Source organism: Littorina saxatilis, linkage group LG5 (assembly GCF_037325665.1).
Source record: "Littorina saxatilis isolate snail1 linkage group LG5, US_GU_Lsax_2.0, whole genome shotgun sequence".
Lineage (NCBI taxonomy): Eukaryota > Metazoa > Mollusca > Gastropoda > Littorinimorpha > Littorinidae > Littorina > Littorina saxatilis.
The window spans coordinates 50,212,628-50,235,127 of NC_090249.1; the positions used below are offsets into that span (position 1 = coordinate 50,212,628).

Genomic DNA, 22,500 nt, shown 5'->3' on the forward strand with positions numbered 1-22,500 from the left:
TTCTACCCCATACTGGCTTCTTGCCTTTGCCAGCCTGTACAGAAGTAAGCATCGAGACTTGTTTTCTCCCATCATTGAACTCTCCGTGCTCCCCCAGTAGTCTCAGTTCAATCTTGGCAAAGCCAAGGCCAGGGCCAACCCTGGACAATCTTTGATTTTACTCTCGTATAGTAAAGCAAGCAGGCAAGAGAGAGAGAGAGAGAGGGCAAAAGAAAGAGAGAGAGGGAAAGAGAGAAAGTGAGTCTGTCTGCCTTGTTTTGCTAACAACTAACTTGATCTCACCATTACATCAAGCTCCAGGGGTGGGTTGCATGAGAGAACTCAAATTCCAAGCTCAAACGGTTCGACTTTACTCTAAAGCTTGCGCCGCAAAGCACGAAACGAAGTCGGAGTGCATGAGCCGTAAGGGCCGACTCAACAGAGAAAGAGGGCAAGTCGACGTTGTCGACCTACTTAGAGCGTTAGTGGGAGATTCCATGACGTCACGGGAAATGTGGTCAGCAACAGCCAATGCAAACTGCAGTCTAGTAGGTTCGCGGGAAAAGGGCGCATCAGAGACCGTCTGTTATACAATAATGTACTCTGCGGCATCTGGGCGCATTCAAGCATGCACAGGAAGCGCGAGCTCATGCAACACAGGAGATGCCGTGTGTAGTACAAAGTAGAGCGTTCGGCGTTATAGTACTATTTTGTGCATTGTGCATGTTGGATCGAGTAGAAGAAAAATAAAGATTGTCTTCTTGATCTTGAATCGCTCTCTACTGAAAAGGTAAACATCGACTAAAAATTAAAAAATACAAAAAGAAGATAAAAATACAGTAATTACAAAAAAAACCACGAATTATATCAAAATAAAAAATGAAGTAAAAACAAAATAGAAGGAAAAGACAAAATCATATAATGTGAGACAAAAAATTTTTTTTTTTAAATAAATAAATAAATAAAATTTTAAACATCAAATTATAAAACACTTATAGCTATTAGAAACAGCATTAGGTAACAAAAAAAGATTTCTAACAAATAAAAAAAAGACAACAAAATATAAATATATTAATGATTGAATAAATAAATACATATTTCAACAAATAAAAAAAATGATTTCACTCCAAAGAAAACAAAAACAAAAACCTTTTGGTTGCCGGGCACAGATGAAGTAAACAAGAAAGTTGTCTAACTCCGTCGCGTTGGTGCGACCTATTATAGCACCAAATGATAACAGGTTTTAAAACATCTTGCAAGCGGCAACTGGCTGGTAAAGTCTGTTATCTCTGCCAAGCTCAGCGTTAAGCCTGGGGGGGAGCAGGCTCAAAGTTAAGCAAAAAACGCTGTGCTCAACGAACGTAAGACCGCTCATGCACCCCGGTTTTCGCGCTTTCCGCGTAAAGTCAACCATCTCAACTTTGAGCACATTTCCGCCCAGCTTAAGTCGTCTCATGCAACCCACCCCAGAATCTCTGCCTTGTTTTTCCAGCAACTAACTCGATCTCACCATTACGTCAAGCGCCTTGGACCGTCCTCCAGAATTGAACGATTGTGGTTAGTTCTTTCCTCGCTCAGCCTCGGTTCGTCAGTGTGTGTGTGGCGTAAGCGGTTCTGTCCGCCACAGTGAATATAAACTACCCCATCCTCCAACCGCGACCAGAGAGAGGGACAGGAAAGGGAGTGTGAGGATGATGGAGGGGGGGCATGGCAGGCAGTAAGTGCGAGTAGCCGCGCCTGGTGAATTAATATGTCCACAGAACTAGCAGGCAAGGAAGAGAGACGAAGAAGGATTATTGTCTTGCAGCCTGCAGCGTCCTGACGGCCAATTATGATTGAGTGAGTGGTCCGAGCCGTCTGGACTGTCTCTGTCTGTCTGTCTGCCTGTCGCGCTGCCTGCCTCGGTAACGACCACAGCGACATGTGTCACGTGCCATCACCGCATTGACACCAATACCCACTGTCCACATGGCTGTGACACCCACCACACAAACCATGTGCTGTGACACTAAGGTCGCGTTGTCTGCTCAGTACTAGCAGAACTCGGGTACTATACCCCGTGTGTGTGCAGTCGGAGAGAAATGAGCGACGTTTTTCAAGTGTCAGTCAGGCAGGGAGCATCGTTTGGATCAATACACGTGGAGAAAATAAGAACTTGTGACCCTGAGCTCGGGAGCGGCCATGTGTTGAGCCAGTCACCCGGCTGCTGCAGCCTTCAACTGCAGCTCTGGAATCAAAGTCTGATCCTCACTTTTTCTTTGAGTCTGACCACTTCTACTGCTCTTTGAATCTGACCAGTTCTTCTGGTCTTTGAGTCTGACTTCTTCTGCTCTTTGAGTGACAAGAGTGGGAGATTCTGTTTTTGCTGTTTGAGCAATTTTAAAAGAATTTGACAGTACTGTAACAACATTTGCTAAGCAGTTTGATATGCTTCCCAGATATCAAGAGAAGTTTGTTAATTTTGTGTTTGATATTGTCAGTGAGAGAAAAGGGGCTGCTCTTTGAATGACAAGAGTGGGAGAATCTGTCTTTGCTGTTTAGGCAATTTATAAAGAATGTGACAGTCACACCAACTGCTAAGCATTTCGATATGCTTTCAAGACATGAAGAGAAGTTTGTGAATTTTGTGTTTTTGTTTAATTGTTGCTCTAAGAGAAAAGACGCCGCTTTGAGTGGGAGATTCTGTCTTTGCTGTTTATATCATTTTAAAAGAATATGACCATAACTTTAATTGGTATCAATACGCTTGCCATATTTATGAAGAGAAGTTTTGAAATTTTGTGTTTTCGTTTGTTACTGGAAAAGGAAGGTGCCGTTCTTTAAATGACAGAGTGAGATAATCCGTCTTTGCTGTTTGAATTATCAGTCGTAAAAGAATATGGCAGCAGCAATGTTAATTAATCACTGGCATATTAAAACCCTAGCACAAATATGACAAGAAGTTCTTGAAGTTTGTGTGGCAGTGATAAGGAGATGGTGATTGTTATTTCAGAAATGCTGACACAATCTTCTGTCAATCTGTGTCTTCCACAGACTGTGTAAAACATATGTTCTTCAGTCTGTCAGCTAGTGCGTCTCATGGCCAGCCATTAACAGTTAATGTTTTATACTTTAAAGTTAAACCGCAGGCTAAACATGATAGTTTCACATTCATGTGTGATGCTTTGAAGTGAAAGGCAGAATCCTGTGCCTGTGATTATACTGTGCCTGTGAATGTAGTGGTGCACGTCCTAGATACTGGGAAATACTATGGGTTGTCAACTTTGAATGACTGTCACAATATCTCTGAGCAATGGATGACAAAGGGGATGCTTTGATGTCAAAGGGGATGGATTTGACTTACTGTAACAACCAAGTTTGGGTTTCCAAACATTGCTGTGGGTTTTAAACGATTTAATTTTTAGCCAAAATGCCCCCAAAACAGCACCTAAAACTGGGACAAAAATACACCAGTCTGTGTTGCAGCTGTACATAATGGAGAATAAAGCTCTGTGAATTTTATTGTGATGTTTATGGGTCAGCTGAAGGATTATTCTCGACATACACACTCAAGAATTACATCTATTTTTCTTCTTCTGGGAGTTTGATCGGCAAAGAAAACACGTAATCGTGGGTTACCGTCGTTTCCGGTTTCAACTTCATCAAAAAATGCGATCTGCTGAACAAAGGAAACCTCAAAGTTATTCAAAGTCATTATTTATTTATTTCAACAACATTTAGGTTTTCAAAACACAGCACTACGGTAGGAAACAAATTTATTTCAGCTTATAATCGCGCTTGAATGTACCCCACCCTTGTTTCGTTTCCATCTGTAACCCACGAAAGCATGGCCACAGCAGACGACAAATCCCGCATTGCCTATCACACACGCGTTGTGAGATCGCGGGAACACCGTCGAAAGTTCCATTCATGACGTTTGACCCGGTCATGTGAATAGACAATGAGAATTTATCCACCCAATCGTATTCGTTTCCGGTTTTTGAGACGTAACTCACGACAGACCACGCTGTATCTTCACTGTTTGAGACCTGTAAAATCTTTTTTGACAATTGTAGCATATATTCATCGACGAATTTTGCGATATTTTGCTGATTAAAGCTTGATCTGGTGCAAAGTTTGAGCAGCACATGTGTTCTCATGATCGGCGCCATTATGAAATTTTCGATTCTTCTGCAACGCACGATCGACAATCGATTAATTCTCTCATTTAGGATTGTCGCTTATGGAAACTTGAAAATTTCAAACTTTCATGTATGCATAGTTATTTATCTATGTAGTCCACATGCAATAATCAAGTTTTAGTTCTTTTCTTTGGAAATAAAAGACATTACGAACTATGGTTTCCATGAAACTCACGACAGTATTATCTCTATACACATAAACCCAGTGAGCACAGATCGAAAACTTTTTGCTCACTTAAATCTTTCTATCATGTATTAAAACCCAAAAGGGTGCCCAAAACGCTAGTTGCTACATTTGACCTACAAAAAAAACTTTTGCGCCTGGACATTGCGTGGGTTACGGTTTCCACTTTCTACTTCGATCTAGTTAACTTATGGAAACTTGTAATTTCAAACTTTCATGTTTGCATATTTATTTATCAATGTTGTCCACATGCAAATTGCAATAATCAAGTTTTAGTTCTTTTCTTTGGAAATAAAAGACATTACAAACTATGGTTTCCATGTAACTCACGACAGTATTATCTCTATACACATAAACCCAGTGAGCACAGATCGAAAACTTTTTGCTCACTTAAATCTTTCTATCATGTATTAAAACCCAAAAGGGTGCCCAAAAGGCTAGTTGCTACATTTGACCTACAAGAAAAACTTTTGCACCTGGAAATTGCGTGGGTTACGGTTTCCACTTTCTACTTCGATCTAGTTAACTTATGGAAACTTGTAATTTCAAACTTTCATGTTTGCATATGTATTTATCAATGTTGTCCACATGCCACATGCAATAACTGAGCTAAAGTTCTTTCCTGTGGGATATTGAAGCCTAAAGTGGAAACCATGTAACCCACGACATAGAGCGTACTGCATGTGTCTAATTGTCATTTCTAAAGAAACCCTGATATGAAAGGTCCTCTCTTTGACAGAAAAAGATACAGGCATGTCTTTTGCACTTAAAAAAGAGTATTTCACTAAATTCAGTCCTACTTTTTTTCCTGGTGTCCATGTCCCATAGTTGTGACCCAGTATCTAGGATGTGCACAGTGTGAATAACTAAAGAGATTGTTTAATCTCCACTCAGTTTGAAAAGTGCCACAAGTGATTTTTTTGGTGTGTTTGCAAAATTTGTATTAATTACTGTCTCAGTTAAAGTTTTCTCCTTCCTACCATAAACCTTGATGTGTTAACTAAGTTCCGATTTGCTTGACAACAATTACCTTCGTTATATAATTTTGGCTCATTTGGCTAAATGGTACACAACTTTTACCATTTGGATATTTTCCTCACAGAATCGGTACAATACAGTCAAGAATTGTGTGAAAGCACGTTTGCTCAACAATCATAGCATTATGAAAATAATTGGGTGTTGATCCAAGACCCTGTTGAGACCCGTTAATCATTTCCATACCTGGGTATCACCTTACCTGCAAGAGTGAGACAGCCTGCAGCGAACAGGTAAACCACCTGCTGCAGCAGACAGCTGACAGACAGCTTATCACACAGCTTATCACACATCTCTTGCTGTCGGCTATGCTCTATCTGTTGCCTCTGTGTAGATCGGTGCCACTGGCACATCACTATGCTTCTTGTCAGCGCAATTTGTGTGGGAAACCAGTTTGAGTCAAACTGGGCTACGTAGGTGGAATTTATCTACTGTGTGGTGGTACCTGAGTGCAGAGAAGTTTTCCTGCCTGCCTGCCTGCCAACCAGCATCTTGGAAGCTTTGAAGCCGCACTTGTTATCAGCTTTGCTGCTCGTTGTAGAAAGAAAGCCTGGCTGTGGTTATTACCTGGGTGTGTCTCTTCGTTTGAGGTCTTTCTTTGTGGAAGAAGACTTGGAGATAGTTACGTGAGATATCTTGCTGTGAAAATGGTGTAAGAATTTAATCCACTGTAAAGTACATTGTAACCAAAAAAATCAAACGCAACATGTGAGATTGCTTAGAGTGATTCATGATCAGAGATGTTGCAATAGTGTGATTAAAGTTTCTTGGTTCATGTACCAACACTTCCATGAACGAGACTCAGCTCGGTCAATTCTTCACTCTTTCCAGACAGCAATAGCTGTATAGCATCCAGGAGCCAGGGCGAAGATAAATTACAGGTAGCATTGGATCTCCATCCAAGCTCTAGCAGATATATCAAGCTGTGGAGGGTGGCTGTGCAACCCATCAGAAGCTATCTCAGAGCCATCAGTGTTAAATGCTGCTCAAACTGGCAGGCATGATGCTCATTGGCTGTCAAAACAGTGAAACACTTGAGAACCAACTTCATCCTGCGAAGCTGAAGTTTGTAACCATTGCATTCATAGTACTGCATTAGAACATTTTGTGGGCTTAAATTCTGCTTAGGTATGCTGCTCATTTGCAGTCAAAACAGTGAAACCATTGAGAATAGACTTCATCATGCGAAACAGTTTGTAACAACTGCATTACTTCTGCATTAGAACCTATTTTGTGGGCTTAAATTCTGCTCGGGCATGCTGCTCATTTGCTGTCAAAACAGTGAAACACTTGAGAATAGACTTCATCGTTCATTCATTCGGCTTTGGAACATATTGTGGAGTTTAATTCTGCTCAGGCTTATTTGCTGTCGAAACAGTGAAACACTTGAGAATCAACTTCATCTTACAGAACAGTTTGTAACTGCTAAATTCATACTGCATTAGAACATATTTTTTGGAAAAAGAGTGCTCCACACACACACAAAGAACTGATGTAGCGGAGTGTATGGATTCAGCGGACCGATCGTACCAGGATGCAATTTGTGGGGCGTTAGTGGCTGCAATGTGCTACCTGAAAACTCGGCAACCTCCAGCTCTGGCCAAACCTCTACCCATTTGCAAAGCTGAACCGGTACGATCTGATGTTGTGATTACAGGCTTAGAAAAAATGCGCTCACACACACACACACACACACACACACATGCAAACGCAAATGTCAGGCACTACCTTGCTAAGGCATGCATGCATTCTCTTTCATGTAAACATACCAAACACACGCAAGCACACACACACACACACACACACACACACACACACACACACACACACACACACACACACACACACACACACACACACACACACGCACACTACACACATAAACACACACTGAGGCATGCATACACATTCACATGCACTCGCACACACATACAATACATATGTACGCATGCACACACACACACACACTCACACACACACATGAGTGATTTCTCTTTCAGTTTATTACCACCATTAACTGAAATGAATTCGATAGAAAAGGTGAAAACAAAAAGATGCCATTCCTTCTTTCAATTTCATGCTGAGTGCATTTTGCATTAAAACAGCAAAATTTCCCCTTCATTTCTGCAGAAAGGAACCACCTTTCTTAGTAATTGGCATGCTAGTTTGATGAGTACAGTCCAACCTGCCTCGGCGACCACCTCGGGATAACGACCACTTGCCTGCGTGCAATTACGACCACTCTAAATAAACCCAGTTGAGGTTATTTCATATACTTCAGCTCTCCATAATGACCACCTGTCGATAACTGTCACTTTTGAGTGGTCCCTTTGGTGGTCGTTATAGACAGGTTTGACTGTACCAGAAACGATATTGCTTGGAGAACAAATGTGCAAAATCCATCAGTGTGTTTTGAGTGACGGGTTTGTGGTCTACCCATGGTACTGGGGTACCACTTCCTCAGGCGGGCAGGGATGTAGCTCAGTCGATAGCGCGCTGGATTTGTATCCAGTTGGCCGCTGTCAGCGTGAGTTCGTCCCCACGTTCGGCGAGAGATTTATTTTTCAGAGTCAACTTTGTGTGCAGACTCTCCTCGGTGTCCGAACACCCCCGTGTGTACACGCAAGCACAAGACCAAGTGCGCACGAAAAAGATCCTGTAATCCATGTCAGAGTTCGGTGGGTTATAGAAACACGAAAATACCCAGCATGCTTCCTCCGAAAGCGGCGTATGGCTGCGTAAATGCAGGCATGAAAATTCTCCGTATTTTCCGTATTTTCCGTATTTTTGAAAAAAATAAACCGTATTTTTTTTTATTTTCCGTATTTTTCCTTTTTTTTATTTTTTATTTTTTTTTTCCTAGTCATAGTTTTTGTAAAATAGTTTTAGGACTATGTTTGAATCCAATTTTAAGGCTCAGATAGCCCCAGATTGCACCAAATTGCACCCTTGAAAAAAAAAACCCTAGAAGTCTTGGCGCTTCGCGCCTGCGAAACTTGGCGCTACGCGCCTGCGAAACTTGGCGCTACGCGCCTTCGAATTTTTTTTCTCAGTATTTTTTTTTTTCTCAGTTTTCATGCCTGTAAATGGCGGGGTAAAAATGGTCATACACGTAAAAGCCGTGGGAGTTTCAGCCCATGAACGAACAAACAAACAAAAACTTCCTCAGGTAATCTTCACCACTGTTTACAGATGTCCTGGATCCCGTGAGCTTAAAAAGCTGCTGCATGACCCTGATTGTGCTGGATGTTTCCCACAACCAGTACAGTTGAGCCTGTCTGGAATGACCCCCCAAAGGACCAAGGAAAAGTGACAGTCATTATAGACATGTGGTTATTGTTAAGGAAAGGTGAATTATACAGGAAAGAAGCGAGCTTGTAGCCTACGGGATCCTGTGGGGTGGCCGTAATGTGGTGGTGGTTATGAAGAGGTGGCAATGCCAGGGCAGGTTTCACTATCTTAACTAAAAGGTAAGGAGAAGACAACAGAACAAAACCCAGACTTGCAACCATAAAAGTCAAACTTAGGTTTTAATGATGATTAGCAATATGGAAAAAAACCTATGAAATGGAATCCAAAGCGATGCGACTGATCGGCTGCCGACTTCTTGTCGATAATTTATATATGTAAAGATCAGCTCATGTTAATATCCATTTTCTCGACATGTCTGTTATCATTTGCTAACGGTCAGCATATTAAAAATAACTCATGATGGTTAACGCCTAGACGCATTTACTCTTTAGACAAGCTTAGACGGTCCTATTTTTGTCTGATTAGTGTGTGCACACTAGATTTATTAGTGTCGTGTCAGCAACATTTTACTACTGTACTAAAATACACACCCACACATACACGTACAGGTGTTCAGATAGGTAATTGCCATGATTGAACATACATATACCACAATTGGCTGGATCATAATAAACTAAATAATGAATCGTGTCTCCAGTAAGGTTAAATCCATCTGTGATAGCAAACTCATTTTGTTGTGGAGTTAAGGATTTTGCAGCTATAAGCATGTGACTCTGCCCTGACCTGGCTGTCATATTAGACTGATCAATAAGCTGAGTGTTTACACAGCGGAACAGATGGTCCTTTCCATTTCACATTTCTAAGCAAGGCTGTTCTCACTTACCTGAGATCATTTTTGCAAGCTTCCGGTGTTTTTCATTCCTGGTATAATTGCTTTTTGATTCATGGGTCTGGGAACGCAGAAGAAGATTCATGGATTATTATGTAAAATGTTGGCAACAGAGATGGGGTTTTCATTTTCTTTAACTAGTACAGTGGAACAAACCCCTTATTTTAGACATCCTTCTTCTTCTTCTTCTTCTGCGTTCGTGGGCTGAAATTCCCACGTACACTCGTGTTTTTTGCACGAGTGGAATTTGACGTGTATGACCATTTTTTACCCCGCCATTTAGGCAGCCATACGCCGTTTTCGGAGGAAGCATGTTGGGTATTTTCGTGTTTCTATAACCCACCGAACTCTGACATGGATTACAGGATCTTTTTCGTGCGCACTTGGTCTTGTGCTTGCGTGTACACACGGGGGTGTTCGGACACCGAGGAGAGTCTGCACACAAAGTTGACTCTGAGAAATAAATCTCTCGCCGAACGTGGGGACGAACTCACGCTGACAGCGGCCAACTGGATACAAATCCAGCGCGCTACCGACTGAGCTACATCCCCGCCCTAAAAAAATGGAGTTGAATTTACAGAAGTATAAAATTTAGAAAATGTGTAACATCAAGGTCTTAATAAGGGGGAAATCTTGAATTAAGGGGTCTTAAAAGGGAGGTGTCACTGTATAAGTCTAAAGCTTAGTTCAGTGAGTTATCCAAGCAACAAACCGAGAAAAGGGAAGGCATGCAGAAAGTATGGTCCTCTCAACGCCTTCCTTAGCAACGGAAAGTTGTTCCAAGCAGGCTTATGTTCTTTGCTGGGAGTTGGCCGCTTTATTAAGTCTGTGTATGGACATTACAAGATGTATTGTCTTATGCAGAGGGCACCTCTTTCAGGGTTTAACTCACTTGGAGATTACACATGTCCTGTTTTACCCCCCGCGGGTTAGGGGGAGTCCCATATTGGTTGGGACGAGAAAGAATTTACCCGATGCTACCCAGCATGTCGTAAGAGGCGACTAACGGTTCTGTTTCTCCTTTTACCCTTGTTAAGTGTTTCTTGTATAGAATATAGTCAATGTTTGTAAAGATTTTAGTCAAGCAGTATGTAAGAAATGTTACGTCCTTTGTACTGGAAACTTGCATTCTCCCAGTAAGGTCATATATTGTACTACGTTGCAAGCCCCTGGAGCAATTTTTTGATTAGTGCTTTTGTGAACAAGAAACAATTAACAAGTGGCTCTATCCCATCTCCCCCCTTTCCCCTATCCCATCTCCCCCCTTCCCCCGTCGCGATATAACCTTGAATGGTTGAAAACGACGTTAAACACCAAATAAAGAAAGAAAGATGTCCTGTTTTAATTAAGACCGCCCCCTTTTACACATAATAATAATAATAATAATGGACATTTGATATAGCGCATAATCATATATATGCTCAATGCGCTTTACATATTAATTTCTGCCGTGTGAGATGGAATTTTTTACACAATATATCACGCATTCACATCGGCCAGCAAACCTCAAGCCTATTAGGGCGAGCATTCACCTTTCACGGCCTTTATTCCAAGTCACACGGGTATTTGGTGGACATTTTTATCTATGCCTATACAATTTTGCCAGGAAAGACCCTTTGGCTTTTGTCAATTGTGGGATCTTTAACGTGCACACCCCAATGTAGTGTACACATGTCCTGTTTTAATTAAGACCGCCCCCTTTTAAGACCATTGTTTTCTACATTTTCTGTTCATGTTATATTGCAAATGTTCCTAGATCCTCCATGTTAAGACTTCCTCCCTTTTCAAATCTGATTTTTCTCAGATTTTTGGAGGTCTTGAAATGGCGCTTCCACTGTATGTTTTTTGTGGCGCGAAGTAAAATGATGGTGAATTTTCACTTTCCTAAATCCAGCCTAGTCAACTTGCAGCTCAGCCTTATTCAGAGCAGGCGAGGGCGGAGAAAAAATCCCTAAATCAAATTTATTAGCCCCTCCATCCTCTGACATACCATTAGGTAAGGAAGTGGGTTTGGGTAGGGGGAATGTACTGGAGAGCTACCAGAGTATGCCTGCCTGGCAGTCTTTTCCTTCACACACTTTGTCCCAACTGGGATTTGCTTTCTGAAGAGGCAAGGTGGTATAGGTTTCACTCGGTTTGTCTGTTTGGTTGTCCTTCTGTCCGCACTTAGATCTTCAATTCAATTCAATTCAATTCAATAAAACTTTATTATCTGAATGCAACAAACAGAATTTTTTCTTTTGGCTCGTGTACGAAATATCCTTACATAAAAACACACTCTCAGAACATATAGACACATAAAAGTACACATCAATACACACATAACCCAAACCACACATATCCATACCCGCACCCTCACATACATCCTCGTACATACTCTCGTTTATTCTTTATCATCATAAATACATTAAGGTTAATATCATTGCTAGTCAACTTAATTAAAACTCCAAATATATGAAGTCTTATATCGCGTGCGTATCTCCAGACTCAGACTCAAGGCGCAGGGATCTATTTATGCCGTGTGAGATGGAATTTTTTGAGTCACTTGAGAAAAAGTGACTCTATGTAATCGGTCAGTGTTAGTCTGTCCGGCCGGCCGGCCGGCCGTCCGTCCGTCCGGCCGGCCGGCCGTCCGTAGACACCACCTTAACGTTGGACTTTTCTCGGAAACTATCAAAGCGATCGGGCTCATATTTTGTGTAGTCGTGACCTCCAATGACCTCTACACTTTAACGATGGTTTCGTTGACCTTTGACCTTTTTCAAGGTCACAGGTCAGCGTCAAAGGAAAAATTAGACATTTTATATCTTTGACAAACTTTTCTCGGAAACTATCAAAGCGATCGGGCTCATATTTTGTTTAGTCGTGACCTCCAATGACCTCTACACTTTAACGATGGTTTCGTTGACCTTTGACCTTTTTCAAGGTCACAGGTCAGCGTCAAAGGAAAAATTAGACATTTTATATCTTTGACAAAGTTCATCGGATGTGATTGAAACTTTGTAGGATTATTCTTTACATCAAAGTATTTACATCTGTAGCCTTTTACGAACGTTATCAGAAAAACAAGGGAGATAACTAGCCTTTTCTGTTCGGCAACACACAACTTAACGTTGGGCTTTTCTCGGAAACTATAAAAGTGACCGGGCTCAAATTTTATGTGAACGTGACTCATTGTGTTGTGAATAGCAATTTCTTCCTGTCCATCTGATGCCTCATATAATATTCAGAACTGCGAAAGTGACTCGATCGAGCGTTTGCTCTTCTTGTTTACACAATACATCACGCATTCACATCGACCAGCAGATCCCAGCCATTTCGGATATAGGATATATAAAAAGTCTATGGTTATGGGCCAATGGAGCTGAAATTTGGTGTGTAGCTTAAAAGTGGGGACACGTGCGTAGTAAAAATTAGGTTCCTACCTCTTGCGAAAGAGGAGATATGTATACATATGACATATGTATACATATGACGTGATGTACTATGTAATGTTTGCTTTACAACTGACTCGTCAACCATGCAAACTATAACCACATCATTCCACACGCTGCCATAGCTTTGACCACTTTGTGACCCGAGGTGTTAGACGCATTCGCTAATGCTTGGACCTCTCTGTCTGTGTATGCCTATCTGTCGGGCTGCCTGTATGCTTGCACACACACACATACATGCACGCACACACACACACATACACCCACACACATACACACACATACTCACACACTCGGACACACACACAAACACAAATGGATGCATGCACATGTTCTCCCACAATCTTCTCCGTCCTCCTTGTCTAAAAAAGCCACCCAAAAAAGCTTTTTATTCAAATCTTCTTCTGCTTTGTGAAGCTGACCGTGACGTGCTTTGTGTTGCAGCTGAGTGCGGATTGGACCCAGCTGGAAGTGATCGACCTGATCAACGATGGCACAGGTCTGGGCTTCGGCATCATCGGCGGACGCAGCACCGGTGTGGTCGTCAAAACCATCCTGCCCGGCGGTGTGGCTGATCTGGTGGGTGCTGCATTGCATTACGTTTTTAGGCCATGTTACAGTAGAAACCCCCCTATTACCACCTCCAAAAATCTGAGAAAATCATGTCTGAATCAGGACCCATACTCCCCACCCATAGTCCAACATTCTTAGTAACCCCTTGCATACAGCTTTGTCTGAAGATGATTCAGTGATAGGTCTGCGGTGGAGGAAACCAAAATATACAGACTGGAGTACAGTGGAACCCTCCTTGTTAGACTCTTTCAAGACCTGTGGTTTTTGAGAGGTTCAATTCAACGTCTGTACATTTAATTCAATTTGAAGACTCCCTTCTTTTTAAGAGGTTTTTTTTTTAGTTGTTCAATTCTTAATGTATCGATTGGACATTGGATTTTCCTTCTTTGAGCCATGTGACGTCAGAGGCCTACAAAACTTCATATTTGGGCGTTTCAGGTTGACCGAAACTTCAAAGGAACTACAAAACACACGTCATGTGTTTGATTGAATGTGTGTGTGCTCGTTCAATCGTCAAAACAACAACAAAGTCAGTACATGACGTGTGTTTTGTAGTTCCTTTGAAGTTTCGGTCAACCTGAAACGCCCAAATATGAAGCTTATGTGTTTGATTGCATGTGTGTGTGCTCGTTCAATCGTCAAAACAACAACAAAGTCAGTACCTGAAAGGAATTCGATCGATACATAAATGTTATTTGCGTTTTTGACCAAAATATGACATTTTACACAGATCTCGACAGTCATTGTTCACCTCGACCGCTATCGCGGTCTCGGAGAACAATGACTGTCTTGATCTGTGTAAAATGTCATATTTTGGTCAAAAACGCAAATAACGTATAATGTCTGTATATTTAGCTCCGTTTTAAGACTCGCTACCAGCTTGTAAGACCTGATTTTTTCAGACTTTTGAAGGTCTTAAAAAGGGGTGGGACTGGGGAGGGTAGAGGGGTTCAGTGTATGCATATTGACTCTTACTTTCTCTGAAAGACACTCCAGCAGGAATTGCTGTGCCTGCAGGTTCCATCTGTTTCAGAAGTCTGTGGTGAAGTTTCAGAGTGTAATATTCTTCTTGCTCTTCTGTGTTTGTTGTCCTAATATCTCTCCTACATTATACACACGTAGAAACGAGCAGGGTTATGCAGGCCTGAAAGGGGCGAGTGTTTTACTCGCCATGGCGAGTAGAAATGGCAAGTAGAAATGTTAATCTACCGGTACTCGCCAAATGCGAGTTAAGTTGCTGAAACAAATGGTGGGTTTAGCAAGTAAAAATACTAACATTTGCTCTCTGGCTAGTAAATTATGAGAAGTACTAGCCAAAGGCCAGTGCCCCATTTCGTGGACTTTCAGCACTGTTATGGCCGTTTTCTCCCTGCTGTTATTTCAGGCAGTCTGATACTCCAACTCCGGGGGACAGCTCAGTAATATATATATATATATATCTGCAAGGTTTGAATCACATACTGGTATTAAATTGTATTTTACATCTACATAGCTGAATGTCAACACCAAACTGGTAGTGCGTTGCAGGCATTTATTTGTATGTGTTATATTTTCATTTTCTCTGAAAAAATGGTTGTAGGAAAAACACTTTCAGATGGATACACTGTCAATGTATTTCAAAGTCATTAAAGGACACAATATTTTAGGCTTTTGGGTGTAGTATTTCATAATGTATGAAAGACCTTAAATCGCTGTTTTCGATTCAGCCTATTATTTAGACTTTGCCCTGCTGCAGTCTCTTTAAAGTGCAAAACGACACAGATCAATGTTTCCTTGACATTTAAACAGTTTAGTTTACCCCTTCAAGAATTTTGCAATAACAGGATTGTAAAGGAAGATGCTGATTTAACAAAGGAGGAGAGATTATTGACCAACGGCAGTGGTATTTGTGTCTTAAACAATGTGCTGTTTGTGGACAAATAATTCTTTACCTTTGTCATGGTCTGTCATGTTCTATCTTGTTGTTTCTTTCCCTTGGGTGAGACTGCACTTTCTAGTTATTTCTTCTTCTTCTTGTACTTTGTTCCATGATCAGATTCTTTTTCTTTTTTCTTTCCTCAGCGTTCGACGGTTTTGTCACTATTCAATCATGCAGTCATGCAAACATACTTCTGCCTTTGCTATAAAAAAATTAATTACATTCCTACACAATAAATCAAAATTACAGGGCTCCCCAGTTAGTGCGCCCCTGCGTCTTGTAGGCATTAGAAGCTAAGAAGATGTACTGGAAGTTCACGGGGGCTGATGCCGCGATGCACCAAACCTGAAAAGATCAGGTACCGAATGCACTACTTGTGCCTTATCATGCCTACCGGCGGTACTGTTTTCAGAAAATGTTCTGCCAGATCTGTACTTATGCAGATTAACAGAGTTAACTTAATCAACCCATCGTGTGTGTGTTTTTTTTTTAAAGGGTCCAGAGACCTTGACATGAGCGCTCAAGTAATCATCTATGTTGGCAAATAAAATGCCTTCTGAAATTTGAGAAAAAAAAGTTCAGCAGATATTGCAAGGAAAAATGGGAAGCACACATTAATTTGACTTAATATGCTAAAACTGAAAGCTATCAGGTTCAACAGAAAAAACGATGTATCGTTTCAATTTTTTAAGTTTCAAATTTCAGTATGTCTGCAGAGCTTGATCAATACCTATTGTTGTCCCACATAAAACATACCACGGCAAGACAGAGGCGGAGAAACTGAAGAATGGAGGAAACACAAAAGAGGAGTGAGAAATAATGAGTTTTGCATATATGCTGAAAAAACGGCAAAGTCTCAGCGATTTCAAAGAAGCCTCAGTGTTTTGCTGAGTGCTGATGTCAAACCAAAATCAATGAAAAAAGTTTGCATATTTGCAGAAAAGACAGCAAAGTTTCAGTGATTTGAAAGAAGCATCAGTCAGTGTTTTGCTGAGTGCCGATGTCAAATGATATCGCAGAACAATGAAACAAATGAATCATGAAAAAGACAAAGACAATAGCCTACAGCCATGTCCTGTGATTGAAATGTGAACATCGATATAATCAGGAGCATACAGAGCATCAGATTATTGAAGAATAAATCAGGACAGTGCTTCGCTGCTTGGAGATGGGGATTGGAGAGAGACAGAGACAGAGAGACAGACAGAGAGAGAGAGAGACAGAGAGAGACAGAGAGAGAGACAGACAGACAGACAGACAGACAGACAGAGACAGACAGAGAGACACAGAGAGACACAGATAGAGAGACAGAGACAGAGACAGACAGAGAGAGAGAGAGAGAGAGAGAGAGAGAGAGAGAGAGACTCAGAGAGAGATTCATCGATTGATTGATGGATTTATCGATGATTGATTTTTAACTTTAGAAGGATGAAGGTGGGGGAAGGTCACACATTTCCTTCCAACCGGTCTTGAGAGAGAGAGAGAGAGAGAGAGAGAGAGAGAGAGAGAGAGAGAGAGAGAGAGAGAGAGAGAGAGAAGGGGTGAAGGACAGGAGTTTGACCAAGTCAAGCTAAAGAATTAAGAACCTTGCAAGCAAGTAGGTCATTGTAGATGCCAGATGGTAGATATCTGATGCTGGCATTCCAAGAGATCAAGGCCACATGAGTTTTAAGGCACCAAGAATAAATAAGCCAACATACAGGGAAGAGGGCAAATGGTCTTATCTCCACTAACCCCCCTCCAATTCTTCACAACCCCAAGACCCCTACCTCACACACACTCAAGCACTCCAGCACACACACACACATGCACACACACACACATGCACACACACACATGCACACACACACACACATGCACACACACACACATGCGCTCACACTCAAGCACTCCAGCACACACTCACACTCAAGCACTCCAGCACACACACACACATGCACACACACACACGCATGCGCACGCGCACACACTCACACACAAGCACTCCGGCACACACACAAACACACACATGCATTGACACACATGCACACACACACAAGCGCGCACTGTGACACTCACATACAAGCACGCACGCACACCTTATACATATGAATCGCAGGCACACCTTTATACATATGAATCGTCAATGAGTTTACAGAGAAGAAGGCAAACCCTCTAGCCTCTGCTACATAATCCCCACCCCACCCCACCCCCCTCACCCCCCTCACCACCACCCCCAGCACTCCATACGCCCCCACACACAGTGAGAGCAGTTTTGTATTGATTGTCTGTTCCCCACAGTAGAAGGTCAGTGCTGCTTTTCTTTGCCGCCTCTCTGTGCCCACAGGGGCTTGCAACGCTTGCCATCATTTTAGCTAGGAGTCGCTCCCACCAAATCACAACTTGCAATATGCAATCACTTGTTTCAGTTTAGGGTTGGGGGGGGGGGGGGGGGGGGGTGCACTGAGTTCATTTTGCTCTGCCTGCAGATCTCTTCTCCTTCTTTGTTCATGGGTTGAAACTCTGACAATCTTTTATGTGTATGACCGTTTTTACCCAGCCATTGAGGCGGCCTTTTACGCAGCTTTCAGGGAAAGCATGCTTGGTATTTTCATGTTTCTTAGTAACCCACCAAACTATGACATGGATAACTGTAACAGCATCGTTTCCATGCGCACTTGAAATTGGATAAGCCCGAAATTGGATAAGCCACTAGCAGGTCTGCACATAAGTTGACCTGAGATGTACAAAAAACCTCCACCCTTAACCCACCAGGCGCAGCTGGGATTCGAACCCAGAACCTTCCAAACGGAAGGCCTATGCCTTAACCACTAGGCCAGTGCACCTGTCTGTTTATTGGAATATTGCTTATCCTTCTTGTTGTGTTGTGCTTCAGGAGGGTCATTAACCACCAGGCCATTTCACCCGTCTGTTGATTGGAATGTTGCTTATCTTTCCTGTTGTGTTCTGTTAGGGACATTAACCACCAGGCCATTTCACCCGTCTGTTGAATGGAATGTTGCTTATCTTTCTTGTTGTGTTGTGTTAGGGACATTAACCACCAGGCCATTTCACCCGTCTGTTGAATGGAATGTTGCTTATCTTTCTTGTTGTGTTGTGTTAGGGACATTAACCACCAGGCCATTTCACCCGTCTGTTGATTGGAATGTTGCTTATCCTTCTTGTTGTGTTGTGTTAGGGACATTAACCACCAGGCCATTTCACCCGTCTGTTGATTGGAATGTTGCTTAACCTTGTTGTGTTGTGCTTCAGGAGGGTCATTAACCACCAGGCCATTTCACCCGTCTGTTGATTGGAATGTTGCTTATCCTTCTTGTTGTTTTTCAGGAGGGACATCTGCGGAGCGGGGACCACATTTTGCAGATCGGTGACGTCAACGTGCGAGGAATGAGCTCGGAACAGGTGGCGCTGGTTCTGCGCCAGTCAGGCAGCCATGTTCGCCTCATTGTCGCCAGATCCATCTACGAGCCTCCTCCATTCCAGGTATGGTGCTAATTCTGAATAGAAATATGATCAAGACCACTTGCCTGTAATGACCACAACAAAGGATACCAAGTTTTTGTCTGTATTATTCACCTTTCCATAATGTCCACCTGTCTATAACACCCTTTGGTTGCTCACTTGGGTGGTTATTATAGGCAGGTTTGACTGTATTTAGTGCAGACCTGGGAACCCATACGATTTCGCCATATTTTGTACGCATGATTAGTACGGTCAGTGGGAAAAAAATACGACGTGAAAAATTCCTGGACTACTTTTCTTCACAAGCCTATCCCGAGGCCGATCCAGTATTTTGACACATGATTACAGTTTTTGTCAGTAAACAATCAAAAAAGCATTTGTTTTAAATATATAGAATCTCAAACAGAATGAGGCAGAGCGATGTAAAGATATCAAATAACCAAAGGGAAGTAATCGCGATTAATTAAGAGCGATTACTTCCCTTTGGTTATTTGATATATTAAATATATAGGTCAACTTAATTAACGGTGTGAGGGACGCGTGTGAAGCATGCTTTAATCATGGATGTTCAAATGTTGTGTGGAGTACGCTAATTTTTCTGAAAATACACCAAGTTTGTTTGAGATTTTGTTTTTAGTGTAAAACAGGGGTTCCCAGGTCTGGTTGTGGTGCTTTGATGCAACCTGCCAGCCCTAGTTCAAAAGGATAAGGGTAAGGTATATAGTCCTGTGAGGTTACCCTCATGGAAATTCGGGTTTCTTTCTCCCTGGGGTAAGCTAGCTGCCATACTGTACGTCACTACCCATTTTTTCCCACTACTTTTTCATACATGCGTGGGTTCATGTTTTCAAGCCCTCAGACTTTTTGCTGTGAACTTGGGATCTTTATTGTACACATGCATGCACACAGGGGTGTTTGGACACTGAGGAGAGTCTGCACAAAGTTGACTCTGGGAAAGAAATTCCTTGCCGAACGTGGGGGTCGAACCCACGCCATTAACGACAAACTTATCTTATCTTATGTGTGCAGATCCCCAACGCTCCCATCATCCCCACCAGCCAGCTTGACGACCACGTGGCGCACATCAACTCTCTGATGGATCAGGAATCGCGCAACGCTCAGGCGCACCACGCCATGGACGAGCACAGCCAGCAGATGCAGCTGCACCCACACCTCAGCAGTGTCATGGGACAGGTGCAGGTGCACCCGGTAAGTGTGAGTGTTGTAGTTTTTGTTGGATGCATGTGCACTTTCAGTCACCTCAGCAGTGTCATGGTGCAGGTGCACCCAGTAAGTGCTAGTGTTTGTTAGGTGCATGTGCACTTTGTGTCACCTCAGCAGTGTCATGATGCAGGTGTGCCCAGTAAGTGCTAGTATTTGTCGGGTGCATGTGCACTTTCTGTCACCTCAGCACTGTCATGGGACTGATGTATGTGCACCCAGTAAGTGCTAGTGTTAGTTTTTTGGGGTGCATGTGTACTTTGTTTTTTTAATTGATTTGTGGAGAGAGTTATCTGAGAAGTGTGAGTAGGGCTGTGAACTCACCTCTGGTGATTTGTCCATTGAAAGTAAGTAAAAACATGCACAGTAATATTCCCAGTTCACATTGACCGGGCTCTATTGAATGATTTGAAGTAAAAACTGCTGTTGGGGCATATCTGCATCTTTGATTTGAATGAATAGGTTGCTCTTAACACTTATTTTGAATGAGTTCAAACAAAATATGTCCCTTATTATTATATCGTGAAACAAGGCATTTGTGAACACTGTGTTGCAGCAACCCTACGAGGTGGCCAGTGAGGTACCAGAGGTGGAGGTGTTCATGGTTGACCTGATGAAGGACACGCACGGGCTGGGCATCACCATTGCTGGCTACGTGGGGGGAGACAACACACCTGGTCAGTACTTGCTCACCTGTTGAAGAGAGGGGGGTAGTGGGGGGGGGGGGGGAGAGAGAGAGAGAGACAGGTGTTCATGGTTGACCTGATGAAAGACACGCACGGGCTGGTCATCACCATTGCTGGCTACTTGGGGGTGACAACACACCTGGTCAGTACTGGAGGGATTCTGTGGGTTGGTATGGGTAGGGGGTGAGCTGGGGGAGGGGGGGGGGGGGAATGTTTGAGGTATGTGGCTTGCTTTGTGGGGGAATACAACACACCTGGTCAGTACTGGAGGGATTCTCAGAGAGTTGTGTGCTAAAGGGGATTTAGGGAAGGACTGAAGAGAGGAGAGAGATTTTGCATCTGTGTCTGTCTGTAGGTTGGTCTGCCTGTCAACTGTCCGTCTGTTTTTGTCTGTGTCTGTGAACAGGAAAAGTTAACGATGAAGAGCACAGATCTGAAGTACATATACATTCCCGTTTATGTTTTCCTTCTGTTGGTAGAGGAGAGCAGGCTTTCCTTGTTATCAAAAAAATACACTATGCTTACTATGATGTATTAAAAGTAAAATTTTTTCACATTAACCATTTTGTCTTTTTTGATGTGCTGTGCAGATGAGATAGCAGGGATCTTTGTGAAGAGCATCAGCCCTGGCAGTGCAGCGGCAATGGACGGTCGCATTCAGGTCAACGATCAGATCATTGAGGTCAGGATGCTTATTCTACATTTTTGTCTTCTCTACTTTATTTTCGACTCAAGGATGAGGAGGGGAGGAGAGTCAGAGGAGGGTGTAGGGTTGAGATCAAATCCTGAGCAAGCATGCAAGTGCTCTTACAGAGTCAGAACATTGACAGTTTCGCTGCACAGAACATGCAGCTTATTCTTCCACAAGACTGATGATGTCTGGTATAAGTCTTGCATTCAGCAGTAAAGTGTAACCTCCCTTTTAAGACACCCCCCCCCCCTCCCCATCCCCCATTTCAGACCTCCCCACTTTGGAATGAAAATTAAAAAAAACGATCAAATTTATTTAATAAATTATTGTATTTTGATAACAAAAATGACCATAGGAAAATTTAAGTATGGGAAGAAGTTAGACTTACGTATTTTATTGGAATTAGAGTTAAACATTAGACAGAAGTTTATGTTTTGTATAATATAAAGTTGATTATGTTATACAGAAAAAGACCAAGGAAGAAGGATGCTCCCCGCCTTAAAGAATTTTTTTTTTTAAAAATTTAAAAAATAAAAATCGGGCAAAAAATATGGGTTGAAGCATCCTTGCTTTTTCACATTTTCTGTTCATAACTTCTGTAAATCTACAGCAGTCCCTCTCATGAACGGACACCCTTGGCCCGTAGCAAAACTGTCCGTCCGGTCACGGGAGGGGTGACCACACCACCCCCTCCCCCATACACTCACACAGAGACACACAAACAACAGGATTGAGTCTATGCTAATCACTTCTTGTGGCTACTAAACAATAACAATAAACTCCTAATACTTCTTTAAACGTTCTGTAAAAATGATTTGTATGAAAAGTGTTGAAGAGAAGAGATCAAATAAATCCTCAAGGCAGTGAACACACTCACCATGCACTGACATACGAAGGCAGCCACACAAACACAGCACAGAGGAGCGTGTGCAGATGCTTTGCAAGAATAAGCTTGAAAACCAGTTTGAATAAATAGCAGCAGATACAGCTGCATG

At 42.3% G+C, this 22,500-nt stretch overlaps 1 protein-coding gene across 6 annotated transcripts in view; it reads left to right on the top strand.

The window, feature by feature from the left end:
* Positions 1-22,500, top strand: part of LOC138967380 (multiple PDZ domain protein-like) — a 241,326-nt gene that overhangs the window by 79,289 nt on the left and 139,537 nt on the right. For all 6 annotated transcript variants that reach the window (XM_070339916.1, XM_070339919.1, XM_070339917.1 and 3 more), the window contains exons 7-11: positions 13,399-13,533; positions 18,773-18,928; positions 19,937-20,116; positions 20,685-20,805; positions 21,405-21,496. In XM_070339916.1, the coding sequence (XP_070196017.1) occupies positions 13,399-13,533; positions 18,773-18,928; positions 19,937-20,116; positions 20,685-20,805; positions 21,405-21,496 (684 nt within the window). The remainder of the gene's footprint in view (positions 1-13,398; positions 13,534-18,772; positions 18,929-19,936; positions 20,117-20,684; positions 20,806-21,404; positions 21,497-22,500) is intronic.